We start from the raw sequence: 15,267 nt of genomic DNA, 5'->3' as shown, positions 1-15,267 counted from the left end.
AAAAAATCCAGCCTTCTTTTTGGGGTTCGCGAATATGGCGCGAGGCGAAGGCGACACTGGCCGATTGACAGATAGTCCGCGTTCATAGTGGACGATGGGAACGTAGAAATAAATAAAAAAACATTACCGCCTTCTAAACTAGGTTAAAAAAATATCACCTAGTTTTGCTGCACGTTATACATTATTTACGAGCTAGGGTGATGAAATTTATAGACGTACCTGGCAGGAAAATAGTGCCAATAGTCCAAAAGACTTCAAGCCGGCAAAGCATGACGTCACGATGACGAAGCGACAAAAAGTCTCCAAAGTATGGGAACACCAATCCCGTGGCGCCGATGATGCCGAAGCCGGAGAAGAATCTGCAAGAACGTCAGTCTACAACCAATAGGCAGGCATGGGAAGTTCCAGGCACGAATCAATGGAGGTTTAGAAATTAGGAATAAAATCAAATTAAAAACTGAGGAAGTGGCAGTATTTGGCAATAATTGTTACATACATACCACCAGGTCTGTCTCCCGGGGTAACAAACCTCTTTCTCCTTTTTCACTTGCGTCAGTCTCTTAATACAGGCTCGTTTACTTTTAGACTCTGATACTGATTTTTTTAAGGACATCCCCAATTTGATCGAGACATACGTTCAGGTCTGTGATGACATATATACCTATCCTCATTTTCCAGTCCAAATTCGTTCTATAAGTCTGTGCCGTCGATTTACTAACATCCACCCTTTCTATATGACCAAGCCAACAAAGCATCTATTCCTGTCTTCAGGTCACTACATCGTCTTGCACACCACCACGTTCCAATATAATATACCATACGTGACAAACTAATATATTTTTATTTAGATTTCAATCCAATATTTCATAGTTGTATCGTTACATACACGCAAATTTAAGTACTCATGTTTGGAACAAAAATTAAAAAAATGTTCTCCATTTTAACTTCATCAACGAGCCAATTTAAAAACGGCCAATTTGAGTCTATCAAGTAATATGATAGATACCTAAACGCCAAGAAGGCAGGAAAAGACTGCATTAGACTGGATATAAAAGCTGCAGCAGCGTCTACGAGTAGAGCACCCATGATGGCTTTCTTCCGCCCTCGGGCGTCAGCCAGGTTGCCCCAGAAGTACGAGCCCACGCACATACCTGCAAGCGAAAAAGAGTCTCAGTGAAATTCGTCAAGGGCTCATAGATCCCCATGAAAGAGAGCTGTGGTTTCAAAAAAGGTAAAAACACTATTGACGTATGACCACATGTGGTTTTACACGCTGGATCTACTTGTTCTCCTTTGTAAAGCAGGTGTTACGTCTAAACATTACTCTAGTGCTACGATAAAACCTTACGGTTTTACTTGTGTCATTAGTTTAAGATTGACGTTAGTTTCGCACGACGTTTTCATTTAATACGAATTATCATAGTAATCAAGTGAGAAGATATCTTACCGGATACTGATAAGTAACCAGTAGACCGAAATTACATTTTCCAGAAATTACGTTTGCTCGAATTTTCATAACCTCGAAAGTAATTTTGAGAGGATTTTTTTTTAACTTAACCTAACCTAACCGAACCTAATCGTGTCTTTGCGATAAACATCCAACATATCCTGAAAGTTTCGTTATAATTTTTGGTGTAATGAAAATTCGAACAAACGTTGTTTCGGAAAAAAAATAAGTTTTGTGATAGGTTACCATCTTACCGATAAGCGGTGTGGCTGTAAGACGGCCCTTGTCTGAAGATTCTAGATGGAAGTCGCAGGCGGCGGCAGGCAGCACGAAGCTCAGCGTGGTCGTGCTAAGAGCGCAGACCGCGTAAACCGCGCCACACGTGCATAGAAGCAGCCATTGGAAGCTGCCATAGCCTGAAATACAATTATTTTTGTTTTTTTTCAAGAACTTTTGGGCACGGAACTTCATTTAATATGCAGGTTGTATTTTACATAGCATTAGAGCTCCAGGGAAGTTCTGCCAGCTTAACTATTTCTGCCGCCAAGGAATAATGCTAGTATTGAAGGGTGCTGGTGACGCTACAGCCTCATGGGACATGTCAATTTATGTCTCAAAGTGACGGGCGCAGTGGCAGTGACCCTCAGATCTTTGCGATTTAAAGCTCTGGATGGTACTGCAACTGTCATTGATAGGCGTGTCGCTATACATACATACCACCATGTGGGCGCCTTTGCTGTTAGCAGTTAGAAAAACGTCAAGTAAATCAGCGCCCTCTATTGGCAATGTCCAAAACGACGATGATTAATTGATACATTGATGATGATGATTGATTTGCAACGATATTTCGCTATTTAGTGGTACGAACGCACCCCGTGAATCAGGTGGCAGGTGGTGGCGCTGGTTAGACGATTACGAGTTTTATAGGAAATTAAACAATTTTTCCGGATTTAAATCGCGTATATTTGTTTATTCCAACAAACCGACGTTTTGGGCCCTTCTTGTACCACCTCAGTCAACCGGGACCATGGGACCTGTAAAGGGCCCGAAACGTCGGTTTGTTTGAAAAAACAAATATACAATTTAAATCCGGAATAATAGTTTCATTTCCTATGTGTAACAATCGCGAAAACCTAAGAACTTGATGATTACGAGTTTTGTTCACATTCGCTCCAGCCGCGATTTCCACGTGTCCTAATGGTGAGAATTATCACGCCTGAATCACATCCTGTAATTGTCTTCCGTATTATTTTGTGTACTTGCATGACCGATTGAATTATATTAGACAAATTGAAAATAAACATATATATCAAACTGAAGTTGTAATTGTATTATGGAGGGCGGGTACGAGCCAGACGAACAGGGTTCAGTTTCACTCTCCCTGGTTCTAAATCCGACATACATATTACTAACATCATAAACAAAAAAAATTGTTCCATGATTTTTAGTAATTCACCAGATTTGACGTTCATGCGAAAATAAATATATTTAAATAGATCGCTCTAAACGGTAATACGAGTAGCTCTGTACAGGATAGGGGTGGGAGTCGAACCGCTGTCTTCTATCAAACCCTGGCAGACGCTAACTAAGCCACGGAATGAACCAGCGAACCTCACGAATTTTTGTATGTGCTAGTTGTCGGATCTTTTGTTTAAGTAATAAATTTGTTTTGTTTTGATTTAAGTTGTAAAAAAATACAAAACACTGTATTTGTACTTGCAGTGTTTCAATTTGACACGCTAACATAGTTTCATACTAAATAATCCGTAAGTTTCGTGACACACCGGGTTATGGTAAAAGGAAATCAAAGCGTATAGCCTCGCGAAGCGAACCTTGATCTTCAATATTCCATTTTATCGCATTGCATTAAATAAACTTATTGACTATGAATTGATATTGGCCCTACACTTGAGTCAATAGGCTTGTTACAATCAATTGCTGGTTTCTATTCGCCATTATTGGCAAGTATCTATAAATCGTTGTGTTAAACACTCCCAAGTGCAGCGGTTTTTATTAATGGATTGCATATTCATTTTGATTTATGTACAGTACTATTATAATTATTAATACAGAGATCGAACACTCAGAAAAAATTCCTTCGATCCGGCCGGATTCGAACCGACGCCTTCTAGCATACCGTGCCAGTAGTACCTATCACAAAGTCGAATAATTTTTTTCCGAAATAACGTTTGTTAGAATTTTCATTACACCGAAAACCGAACTAAAACGAAACCGTTGTTCTTTCATGATATGTTGGATGTTTATCGCAAAGACACGTTTAGGTTCGGTTAGGTTATGTTAAGTTAGGTTTAAAAGAAAAAGTATTTTCCCCTCAAAATTTCTTTCGAGGTTATGAAAATTCGAGCAATCGTTATATCTGGAAAATGTCATTTCGGACTTCTAATAGGTAACCCGCAAAGATCTTAGAGGCACTCCCACTGTGCCCGTCACCCTGAGACATAAGTTGACAAGTCCCATGTGCCTGTAATTTCCCTTCCGAATCGGAACAAAGTAATGCCCACATTGCTGCTTAGCAGCAGTAAATGGTATGGCCTACATTTATTTCTCTCGTGAGTTTGGGTGTAATTTTTGGTTGTCTATGTGAGTGTCCATGGCACCCGCGATACAGCGTTTCCCTAATGCGGGGCTATGAGTTGTGCGCGTTATTATTAAATCAATAGTAGGACATAAATAGCAGTGGAAGAAAAACTAATGAAGTAATAGAAGATAAGTAGAGCAGTTAACTTTACGTAAACTAATGCGTTCTACTCAAAATTAGCGCTGGAGTTCAAGGCAATGCTAACATATAGGGAAACCTTAAAAAGTAACGAGAGGTTACTTAATTAATGAAGTAAAAGTATCGTTAATTCTTTCCAGTCAATTTATATTTGAAAACATTGTGTGTGGCATTATTTCCGAAACACATTGACAGGGATAAACGTTGACTTCAGAAACAATAATCTCAGTACAGAGTACTAAAAAAACCGACCTCAAAAATACGTGGAATTACATATAATTACCATGTTTTATTGAAATCGGTTACCGGGTAGTGCGCAAACCCGGATTCATCCCCTAGTTCGCCACTAAAATGTAATAAAAATCGGTTCTCACTTCTCAAAGTATATCGAGAGAGAAAAGCACCTTGAATTGGAGAATAGCAAAATCAACCATTACAATAATTGCAGCTTATAATAAAATTTAGGCGCTATTTATGAAAATGAATTTTCATGCGTGAACAGCCACTCTTGGAGGTGGATGATTTTCTTCAAAATTAAATGGGACCACTATGGAGATACACTCTTTCCAACAAAAAAGAATCATGAAAATCGGTTCACAAATACCGGTGTTATCGCGTAACATGCATACAAAAAAACATACAGTCGAATAGAGAACCTCCTCCTTTTTTGAAGTCAGTTAAAAATAAACTTACAACCCCGACGTTCTTAGCTAGTGGATTTCGTTCATCATTATTAGAGCCTTGTATTAAAATAAAATTACAGAAAATGTGCAAAATTAACAGAATAATTAAAACAATTGTAATAATAAATAGACCTGAAAAGTTTGTGAAATTACATTTGTTTTACAAGTTTTATTGATGTCCAATAAATCGTATTCACCCCTTAAGTTTACTTCCCTTGGAGGTGAAATATTTCCTTCAAATTGAAATGGGATCACTATTGAGGTATCCCCTTTCCAATAACAAAAGAATCATCGAAATCGGTTTACAAACATCACAGTAATAGCATAACATAAATTTTTGTGATGGTGTTTATTTTTTCCTCCTGTTCTTAGTTTTTTTTTATAATAGCAAGTGATGGGACGAACATGTCGTGCGCCTGGTGGAAAGCGACACGCCTATCCATAACAGTTGCATTGCCATTCAGAATTTCAAATCGCAAAAATGTTGCATTCATCGCCCTGAGACATAAGTTGACAAGTCCCATTTTCCGTTGCAACTCTAATTTATGCTTGTCTTTCCAAAAGAACCCTGGGTACAAAGAAGAGTATTTAGAAAATTATGTCGTGAACCGTGCGCTATCAGACTATAGTAGTATATTGCGAAGCGCCTAGCCGTCGGGACCATAAAGCTTTGTGTCTGGCCGTGTAGGTATACTAGGTGATTATGTAGCGTGTTGCCTGCGAGGGTTGCGGTCGATTAATTGGATCGTTCGTTTCGTAAGTAAATCTCGTTAACGGATTAAACGGATCGCTTACTCCACACAATGTTGAACATACTTTATTTCCACGTAGAATAACGCTAAAAAAAATATCGGTGGAAGTCATTGACTTACAATTATATGGACGTCGGGTCCGCGCTAAAAAGTGTCCGAACTTATAGGGCGTTAAAATCGTATACAGAGCGTCATTCACGCTTTAGTCTTCGTTTGTTCGACTGACGGCGAAGCAAGCAAAATTAGACAGTACTGCGATAACATTACAATTTAAATTCAACGTTTTAGCTTTTTCATATTCCTTTACATGTCACTACGTTTAAATAGGTTGATTTGGGACATTTTTTTCGTGGTTTTTCTATTAGACCCGTCGTCCATTTATTTGTAAGTCAATGGTGGAAGTCCAGTGTGGGAGAACGGTTGTTTTACAATCGACAATTAGACAAATGAATTTAATTTCTTTAGTGACATACGTTGGTGAATGTTTAGCATAATTATCATGATATGTCAGTGTTTTGTTTTTAAACGGAACAGGCGCCAGTTACGCCGCGGCGACCGCTCAGTTACCACGCCGTCATGTGCATTAATGTCGAATCTGAATAGTATTTATTAGGTAACAACATTTAAAAATGGACGCTCATTTAAGTTAAAACGTAAAAGCTAAACAAATAGAGCGTATTTTGCCATGACAGTTAGACGAACGCGGACTCCGCTCTTCGACCGCGCAGGGTGAGTTAGGAGAAATCCGAAACTATAGAAGATACAAAGAAACTGTCTTAGGAACCATGAAGTCTTTTTGTGAAAACAATTTTGGCATAGTAAATTTTTTGGTCAAGCATGAGTTGTCCATAAAAATGCCTAAAATTGATCAATTTTTTTTACTGCTGATCGACTCAGTTTAATGAAGGGATCGAAAAATCGGGACAGCAGAAGTGGTCAAATTTCATATTTTTCATACAAAACGCATTAAATTGTCTAATTTTTTAAATTTTAATGGACTCAGTTTCTTATAAGGATGACTTCATTATATCGGAATTAAAAAAGGGGAATTAATTGTTTTCAGGATTTTATATGATCAGATAAAGCACATCCTATCGTGTAACATATTAGCACATTCTTTAGATAATATCCTTGGGTGCATGGAATATTTTTTGTGAGACCGTCAATAGTAAATATCTAAACCATTTGATGTAACAAAACAGTTTTTCCCGATTCTCCTCCGGTAACTCGTCTTAAGATTAGTATGTGACATAAGTACAAAATCAGATTGATATATATATGTATGTATTTATTATTTGTCTGTAATCAGTGCATGATTTTTTTAAAATATATAATAGACACACGCTTGGCGACAATCTCTTTAGCCTTGAATAGCCCCAAATTGTACTTTTAGGGAAACATAGATAGGTCATTTTCTCCTTTGCCGTACGCATCAGAAAGGAGGTAGCAAAGCGCTTAGTGAGAATAGGTGGAATATCAACGACATAAGAATGGAGTGCACCGAATCTTCTAGTCGATCGAAGGAGGAACGGTGAGGGTGGAACTAAATTGAAAAGCTCTTGCGCACAATTCCCGAAATGTATCTGATAGAAAACCGACAAGCAGGTTACTTTCCTGCGATGGTCGAAATTTCGTAGCTTCGACTCCACAAGAGAATTGCTGTTAATAAGTTTCTTTGCTTTTCGCTCCACCGAGTCCAAGGCAGCTAACTGGTAATGGGCAGAGCCGTCCCAAAGGTCGCAGCGGTACTCCATACACGATCGAACTTGTGCATTATACAGATTTAAAAGCTGTTCAGGTGTGAAGTACCGCCTAACCTCGTAAGGTATGCCTAGGTTTCTGGCAGCAGTTTTTGCCAAGCACTCGATGTATCGCCCAAAGTTGAGGTCGAATGATAAGTCCAGACCAAGTAGCTCAAGGTGGTCCCTTATCGGCACGGATTCATCTCGGAAAGTCGTAATAAGGTGTAGAGGACTCAGTTTTGATGTGAAAAGAAACGCCTGTGTTTTAGCCGCATTAAACCTGACCCTGTTCGCATCTCCCCAATCGGTACAGGCTCAGATTCAACCGGGTGACCATTTGAAAAAAAAAAAAACGCGAATTCGAAATAATTGTAATTTTTTTATAAAAGAAAAACCAACTTCAAAAGTTAGTGGAATTACATTTATTTGCCAAGTTTTATTGAAATCGGTTACCGGAAAGTGCGCGAAACCGGATTCATTCCCTAGTTTGCCACCCTTAAAGGTGGCATTCTTCAAATTTAAACCCTCTTTCCAACAAAAAAATAATCATCAAAATCGGAAGTCGGTTAAAAATAATTTCATTTTCAGAAACATTTCTCGCTAATGGTCAAGGAAAACATAGTAATGGAACCTGCACGTCAGAGAAAGTTTACAATAGCGTGTGAAGTACACTCTCCCTAGAGAAGACGTACGCTTACATTCATGATATGGTTTGAACTGATTTGTACGATAAATAATATCATTTTTGGCTAGGGTTGTGAAGTGTTATGGGCACTGTCAGGTTCGAAAATCTTATGAGACTCTCAAAGAGCGTTCAAGAACGAGGCTGTTCTATTTTCAGCTCCCCACATGCTGTAGTTTCATCATTGACGTCAACAAGGTCTTATACGCGACATACGCGTCCGTTATTCATTCAGCTTTAAGGTCCATTGAAAATCGGCGTTCTAGTTTAGACTGTGGCTGTAGCTGAATAAAATCCATTTGCATAAGTCACAGCTGCACAGAAGACAGTCTATCAAATTGTTGTAAATGCCATTTCGTTGTTTTTGTTTCTTTTTGTGTTGTGACGTTGGAATAATCTCTTGATACTGTAATCCTTCAGTATCTTTCTTTTTTGATATGTCGGTATATAATCGCAAGGGAAACGTTAAGGGGAACACCCTTATTATAGATTTTGTCAGGAAATAAAAAAAAACAGTCGAGGATTGATAGTTGGCCTATTTATTCTTCGTTATCAATTCGTTCAGTCAGTGGAGCAATAATAACGTCGGTTGATTGGAATTCATTTGTTTATCCACTTTTCATAGTAATTATTTCGAAAGTACAAAGATGAATCAGTTTAAATGGATTTTAAATGACACGCGGCGAATCCACAGGAGCGGCCGCGCTCGGTTGATCACTTTTCAAGTAGCTCCCACAAAATAATCAACTTATCAATGCGCGCTCGTTTATAAAGCAATGACTATCAACTTCACTCAACGTCAAAAGATTCAAGCGATTCAGTACCCCCTCTACAACCTCACAATTTGAGTTGTCAAACTAACGTGACATTAGTAAACAAAATCACTATGATAGAGACTAGTTAATGTGACTTATAGATAGCTTTCGTTGTGTAAATCATTTCTGTAGTAGTTAGAAAACAGCACGTAATAATGTTAGCTAAGATTGAACCCTTCGTAAAGCGCATAACGTAAACAATGAATCGAATTCTATTACGTTACGTTTGAAATCATATCTGGCTTCAACAAATATATTTTTCAAATCAGAATATAGGTCTTGTTTATTTCCACATCGGCACGTGCTGTTGTTTTCATGCAATCGCGGACTTTGTATCTTCAGTTGTCACTTGCTCTAACCTCGTCGTGTTTTTTTAGAAAAAAAAAAACAACTTGTGTAACATATGAATGCGTCAAAATGAAAACGGCTTAATCTAATTTTCTATATTAAATTCACTTACTCGAAGTAACATTTGCGCTTCAAATATAAAGCATATAAATAGAACAAGTAGTTCAGTTTCAAATTGATGCGTAGTGACCTAGACTAATCTAATTTAACCTCAAATTAATCTAAGTAATGGGATTATGACTATGTTGACGTTAATATTAAAACAAAAATATCAAGTTCCTAAAAAGAACAGAATAAGGACGTGGGACATTATGTTATATATCGAGTTCTTAGGTTTTTGCGATTGTTACACATAGGAAATAAAACTATTTTTGCGGATTTAAATGTTATAATTAGCGTACTTTTATTTCTGTACTGTGGACATTGTTCTGACGTTTCAGTAGAGACCCGTGCTTAGTAGATGGATGTATGTAGGTTAAAATTATTTCTCCAAGAATTTAACAAATGTGGAAATATTCATGCGTACGCAGAATGACAGAACTTGGCTGTGAGCCGCGGACGTTGACCTATCTGTATTTAATTATATGTAAATGGAAAGCTCACAGTGACGCTGGAATTGCCGCAAATATTATGGCAATAAAGTCCTTTGATATTGCTTTGATTACTTGAGGTAATAATAGATTTATGACATATTGAGATTTTCACGCTTGGAAATATAATTACTACTTAGATTACTTTCATCAGACGAGACTATTTGTAAAGATTCCGATTTTTTTAGTGATTTAGCTGACTTTTGTATTGGTATAATGATATGAGCTATTATAGTCGGTCCAATCGCTTTTGACAGCTCGAATTCTGATTAATTAGTGATGTCCTAATGCGTTTCCGATTCGATTTTTAATAACAATCGAATGAAGAAGTTTTAATCGTGAATGTGAGCGGGTTCAAACGAGAAGATATTGTCTGATTGATCTGGGATCGTGATGTTGCGTTTGATAATTTGTGTACTCAAAAATTAATAGTTATGATTTTCGTACCTATGGAGAAGAATCCGATAATTCATTATAATAAACAATAAAAATGTAATATAATTATTTATATTTTGTTATAATTATTAATACAAAGATCGAACACTTAGAAAAAATGCCTTAGATCCGACCGGATTCGAACCATAGTGCCAGGCGCTATACTAACTAAGCCACGCAACGAATCAGTGGAGAATTTTTCTGTGTTTTGTCGTGTCTTTGTATTTTGGTTTTCAACGACTTTTTAGCCGTAGCGCCATCTATGAGAAATCTTAAGTATTATTTATATTTCGAAATTTTCTCTAATCTCGGGTCTGGATTTTTGTGGTACCGTCGTTCTTTCCGATTTCCATAACACAAGCGCTTTAGTTACTTACTTTGGGAACAGAACAACGTATGTGACATTGTTTAATATTTATATTAATCAAAAAATACAATAACAGATATTATATTTTTTATTACGATGCAAGTGACGGCACGAGTAAGCTTTCAGAGCTTTAAATCGCAAAGATTTGAGGGGCGCTGCCACCGCGCCTGTCACCCTGAGACAAGTTGACAAGTCCCATAATTATTAAATGATTAAAAATAATTTCTAATCAATTATTACCGTAATTTTACCAACATGGATTGCCGCTAAGTAATGCGTGAATCTATTAATTTATTTGACGTGGAATTTCAATAAAGATTTCACAACCAATGACTAATTTCAAGTTTCCGGTAGCAAGAAAGATAACGATATATAAAAACATGTAAATCCGTGTATCAGGATCATTCTAAACGATGGTTCCGAAAACAATTCCGATTAGACGGCAAAACAATCCATCTATGTCATATTATCTTTGTATTAAGAAGTGTAGAACAAATAAACTACGCGTATTTGTTTGTTTAACACGTGTTTTGTTTAACAGGAACTCAGCACTAAATGTTATAGAAAACAAAAGTAGTTTTCTCTACCTTAACATTGTACAATGCAATAATGCTCACTGCTTGGCGACAGAAATAGGTAAGATGGCAGTACTTCCCTGGACGAACTCTTTCTACTGTTGGCAAACAACATTTCAGTTAATAAAGGAAACTAGGGCGACCATCAAACCGGCAAAATATTACAGACCAAACGCAAATAGGTTAAAATGATTTATTAGGACTGTAATGTTAAGAATAACTGTCGCCTTTGACGTAATCAGTTTTAAATTATTTTGGCCACTTTATTTCTTATTCGTGCCAATATTATTTACTGAAAGTATCGTATTTACAGTTTTCATAAACTATACTACGAGAAATGAAATGAATGAGTGCCCCTCATACCTTTTTTTAACCGACTTCAAAAAAAGAGGAAGTTCTCAATTCGACTGTATGTTCTTTTTTTTGTATGTATGTTACGCGATAACTCCGGTATTTGTGAACCGATTTTCATGATTCTTTTTTTGTTGGAAAGGGGGTACTTCCATAGTGGTCCCATTTCATTTTGAAGAAAATCATCCACCTCGAAGGGTGGCTGTTCACGCATGAAGATTCGTTGTTATAAATAGCGCCTAACTTTAGTTTAGGAGCAATTACTTTAATGGTTGATTTTGCTATTTCTCCCATTCAAGGCGTTTTTCTCTCAATATACTTTGAGTAGTGTCGTAGTGAGAACCTATTTTATATTATCTCCAGTGTCAAGTCCTGTATAGTGACGAACTAGGGGATATTTCAATAAAACTTAGCAAATAGCCGTAATTCCACTTACTTTTGAGGTCGGTTTTTTATTTATTTACTTTTCATTAAAAACTAATTGCGTATTTGACTTCCATCTCACCTGATGGAAAGTGACGATGAGGTCAATGGTGTAGTAAGCACACCTAAATAATGCCTATTCACTCTCGCCTTGAAAATGCCCAAGTTATACCGTTTAGAGAACAAGTCCGCAGTCAGGGAATTCCAGTTCATAGCCGTACGCATATAAATGTGGAAGCGAAGCGCTTTGTGCGAATCCTTGGAATATCCACAACATAGAAGTGGAACCCCAGCCTACGTCTGATCCCCAGATGGTGGAAAGAGAAGGCGGAATTAATTTGTGCTATTGCCTCACACACTCACCATGATATATTCGTAGAATACCGATAAACAGGTAACTTTAACGCGGTGTTCAAGGCTCTGCTGCTTCGCCTCTACTAATTCCGAGTCACCGATAAGCCTCTTGACACGCTTTTCAATAGAATCCAAGGCGGCCAGTTGGTATTTAGCAGAACACACAGTATTCGCTCACGCGATGCGCTCCTCCTGCCGCAAAATGGCGGCTATTTGGTTTCGCAAATTAGAAAAGGATTCAGTTTAAATACAAGTTTTTATAAACAAAAAACTACTATTCTGCATTGCTAAATAAATACCCTCCGTACTACCAACAAAAACATCTCAAATAAAATGCAGTAATACACCGCAAATCCTGCACTTAAAAGCACTAATGAAATTTTTGGTGTACTTGGATAAATATGATAATATTCCGTTTGAGTGGTTCTAACGTTTACCATGAAATTACTCCTTAAAGTATAGTTTATAAACATTTATATTCAGGGTAAACTTAAAAAAAACGCTACTTACGGTATGTTTTTAATAAATAAACACCGAAATCACCAGCCCAAATAATAACACACACGATTGTCGTGACGTTTTTTGAAGTTGTTTATTTTTTTTAAATGACACACCCAGGCATTAAAAACTTTCTGGTTTGCTAGAGTAGTTACCGAAATAGCAATTAATATTCGTTTTTTTACCTGTTATAACTTCGATATCCGATAAATCGGTATAAAATCATCACCGGCACCTCTAGGTGTGGTATGCGTTTACGGCTGCATGTATCGCGTGAGCGGATATATAGTTTGCGTTAGTGGCGCGCGTGTGGCATGCCTGTGACATGCCTTCTAAATGTTGTATGAAAAACCGTCCTCCACCATTGAGAATGACCCTTACTTGTATATATTATGTACATTGATGTACCTAATTTAAAAGCACTAAACGGAGGGCAAACACGATGAAATCCTCCAGCTCGTTAAAATGACGACGGACATTACTCGCGGCGTTTACGATTGGAATAAACAACATTTTATGATAGTAACATCGGTAATGGAAACTTTTGACGAACAAATTTGTGCGCAGAGTAAACAATAGCTTAAGTCAAAATACACTTCGGTTATTAGAAAGACGTTGGCGAACATTCATTATTGGAGTCAGAGGACTACGAAGGCCCATCCACTCGCGCGCTTGTCTTCCTTCTTCGTAATGCATACAGCGATTAAATGGTACATATAACGTGACCATTATGTTCTTTCCTTAGAACCTTATAATAGTTACGAAATATTTAACGATAAAAGAAGATTTAAAAAATAATTAATTCTCCTTTTTAGTGGCTGTGTATATTTTACGCTTTTGCGCCATTTTTTAAATTTATTGTCACGACGTGTGTCCGATTTTGAAAAAGCGAGACATTTCTAAGTATTTTGGGGGACAACGGGATAAGAAGCTTAAAAGCTGGACGTATGGTCACGTTAGGTATACACTACCGGTATTAATAATAATAACGCACACACTCAACATAGCCCCGCACTAGGGAAACCCTGTGTCGCGGGTGCCATGGACACACACATAGACAACCATAAATTACACCCAAACTCACGAGAGAAATAAATGTAGGTCATACAAATATTTCTTTCGACCCGGGAATCGAACCTGGGACCTCTGCGTGGCAGTCCGGCATGGTAACCGTTCGGCCACGGAGGCAGTTATTACGGACGGCCCTACGCGTCTGGCCGGTCAGAGTAATATGACTAGAATTATGTGAATAATTCAGGGGTTCTGATTGACCGGGCGTCCGCGGTGCATTGATAGGGCAGGTACGGTGTGGGAGACGCCGTATCGGCATATATATAAGAGAATCTGTAAGATTTGTTGATTCACTTTCATTCTTATTCGATCCCATCCTAGTTGTTTATTTATTTAAAAACATGTAACATTACAGTATGCACCATGGCGTTCCAGCAGAATTAATTACTAATCACTAACCTAAACTAAGATTACCTACTGACTAATAAACATCCTGGCTTCTCTTTACCACTCTCTTCTATTCATTTATCATTTTCGCCATCTCAGTCATAAACAGATCACACTGTGGTGATGTTGCGAATAAAGAGTTGAGGAGAGCAGTCGCTCGGAGGATCGGCGAGTGTCGGTGCTGTTTCGTACGTGAGGGTGCAGTTGCCAGGAGGCAGGGCTGGGCAAAATACATGCTACATCTTAATTGAAATACAAATTACAAAATACTTCCTTAAATGTATTTAAAATACAAAATACCAAATACTTTCTTGAGGTGTATTTGAAATACAAAATACAAAATACTTTCATGGGGTGTATTTAAAATACAAAATACAAATACAAATTACAAAATACTTTATTAGTATACTTATCGCGACATGTGGAAACCAACAACTTCCTTCAAAGGATTTCCTTCCACAATACATATCTTGAAAAAGAAGTTTTAAATATTCAGTTTTACCAGAAAAAAACTGTTAAACCAATACAACCATACTTCAGAGCACGAACCCTGCTACTCTAAGTTCTAACCGCGAAAAGATGACTTTGACGTCTTTGACAATACCATGCACTGTTGCCACCTGCAAATGTGCTTCTACTGCATTGAATACGAGTATTTAAGATGTCGTGAGTGTTGTGTGTCGGTGTAGTGAGTACCCTAGTGCACAAATAAGTAATGAAGATAAAGTGCGGGTAGTTAGAAAAACTCGCACAACTAGAAGATGCTGACACCCGCCTCTTCAGTCCTTGCGAGACCATGGACGTTGCAATATGTCCGAAAAGTCGAGGTAAATAAAATATGTTTATACGTGAATAAGTCCCGAATTAAAAATCAAATAATTTCATACTTCATTTTTTGAACGTTCCGCTTTACACAAACGGACGCACGCACGCACGCACGCAGGCACGCACGCACGCAGGCAAGCACGCACGCACGCACGCACGCACGCACGCACGCACGCACGCACGCA

General features: G+C 37.8%; 1 protein-coding gene across 1 annotated transcript in view; it reads right to left on the bottom strand.

The window, feature by feature from the left end:
• The window catches only part of LOC113237847 (synaptic vesicle glycoprotein 2B-like), a 74,846-nt gene that overhangs the window by 4,085 nt on the left and 55,494 nt on the right, over positions 1-15,267 (bottom strand). The window contains exons 4-6 of the mRNA XM_026474541.1: positions 1,702-1,863; positions 1,007-1,151; positions 220-359 (exon numbers count right to left, since the gene is read on the bottom strand). Of these exons, the coding sequence (XP_026330326.1) occupies positions 220-359; positions 1,007-1,151; positions 1,702-1,863 (447 nt within the window). The remainder of the gene's footprint in view (positions 1-219; positions 360-1,006; positions 1,152-1,701; positions 1,864-15,267) is intronic.

The sequence above is a fragment of the Hyposmocoma kahamanoa genome, unplaced genomic scaffold (assembly GCF_003589595.1).
Source record: "Hyposmocoma kahamanoa isolate Upper Pololo Valley unplaced genomic scaffold, ASM358959v1 94, whole genome shotgun sequence".
Classification (NCBI taxonomy): Eukaryota; Metazoa; Arthropoda; class Insecta; order Lepidoptera; family Cosmopterigidae; genus Hyposmocoma; species Hyposmocoma kahamanoa.
The sequence above is the reverse complement of the archived record's forward strand: the minus strand, read 5'-3'. Positions and strand labels throughout refer to the sequence as shown.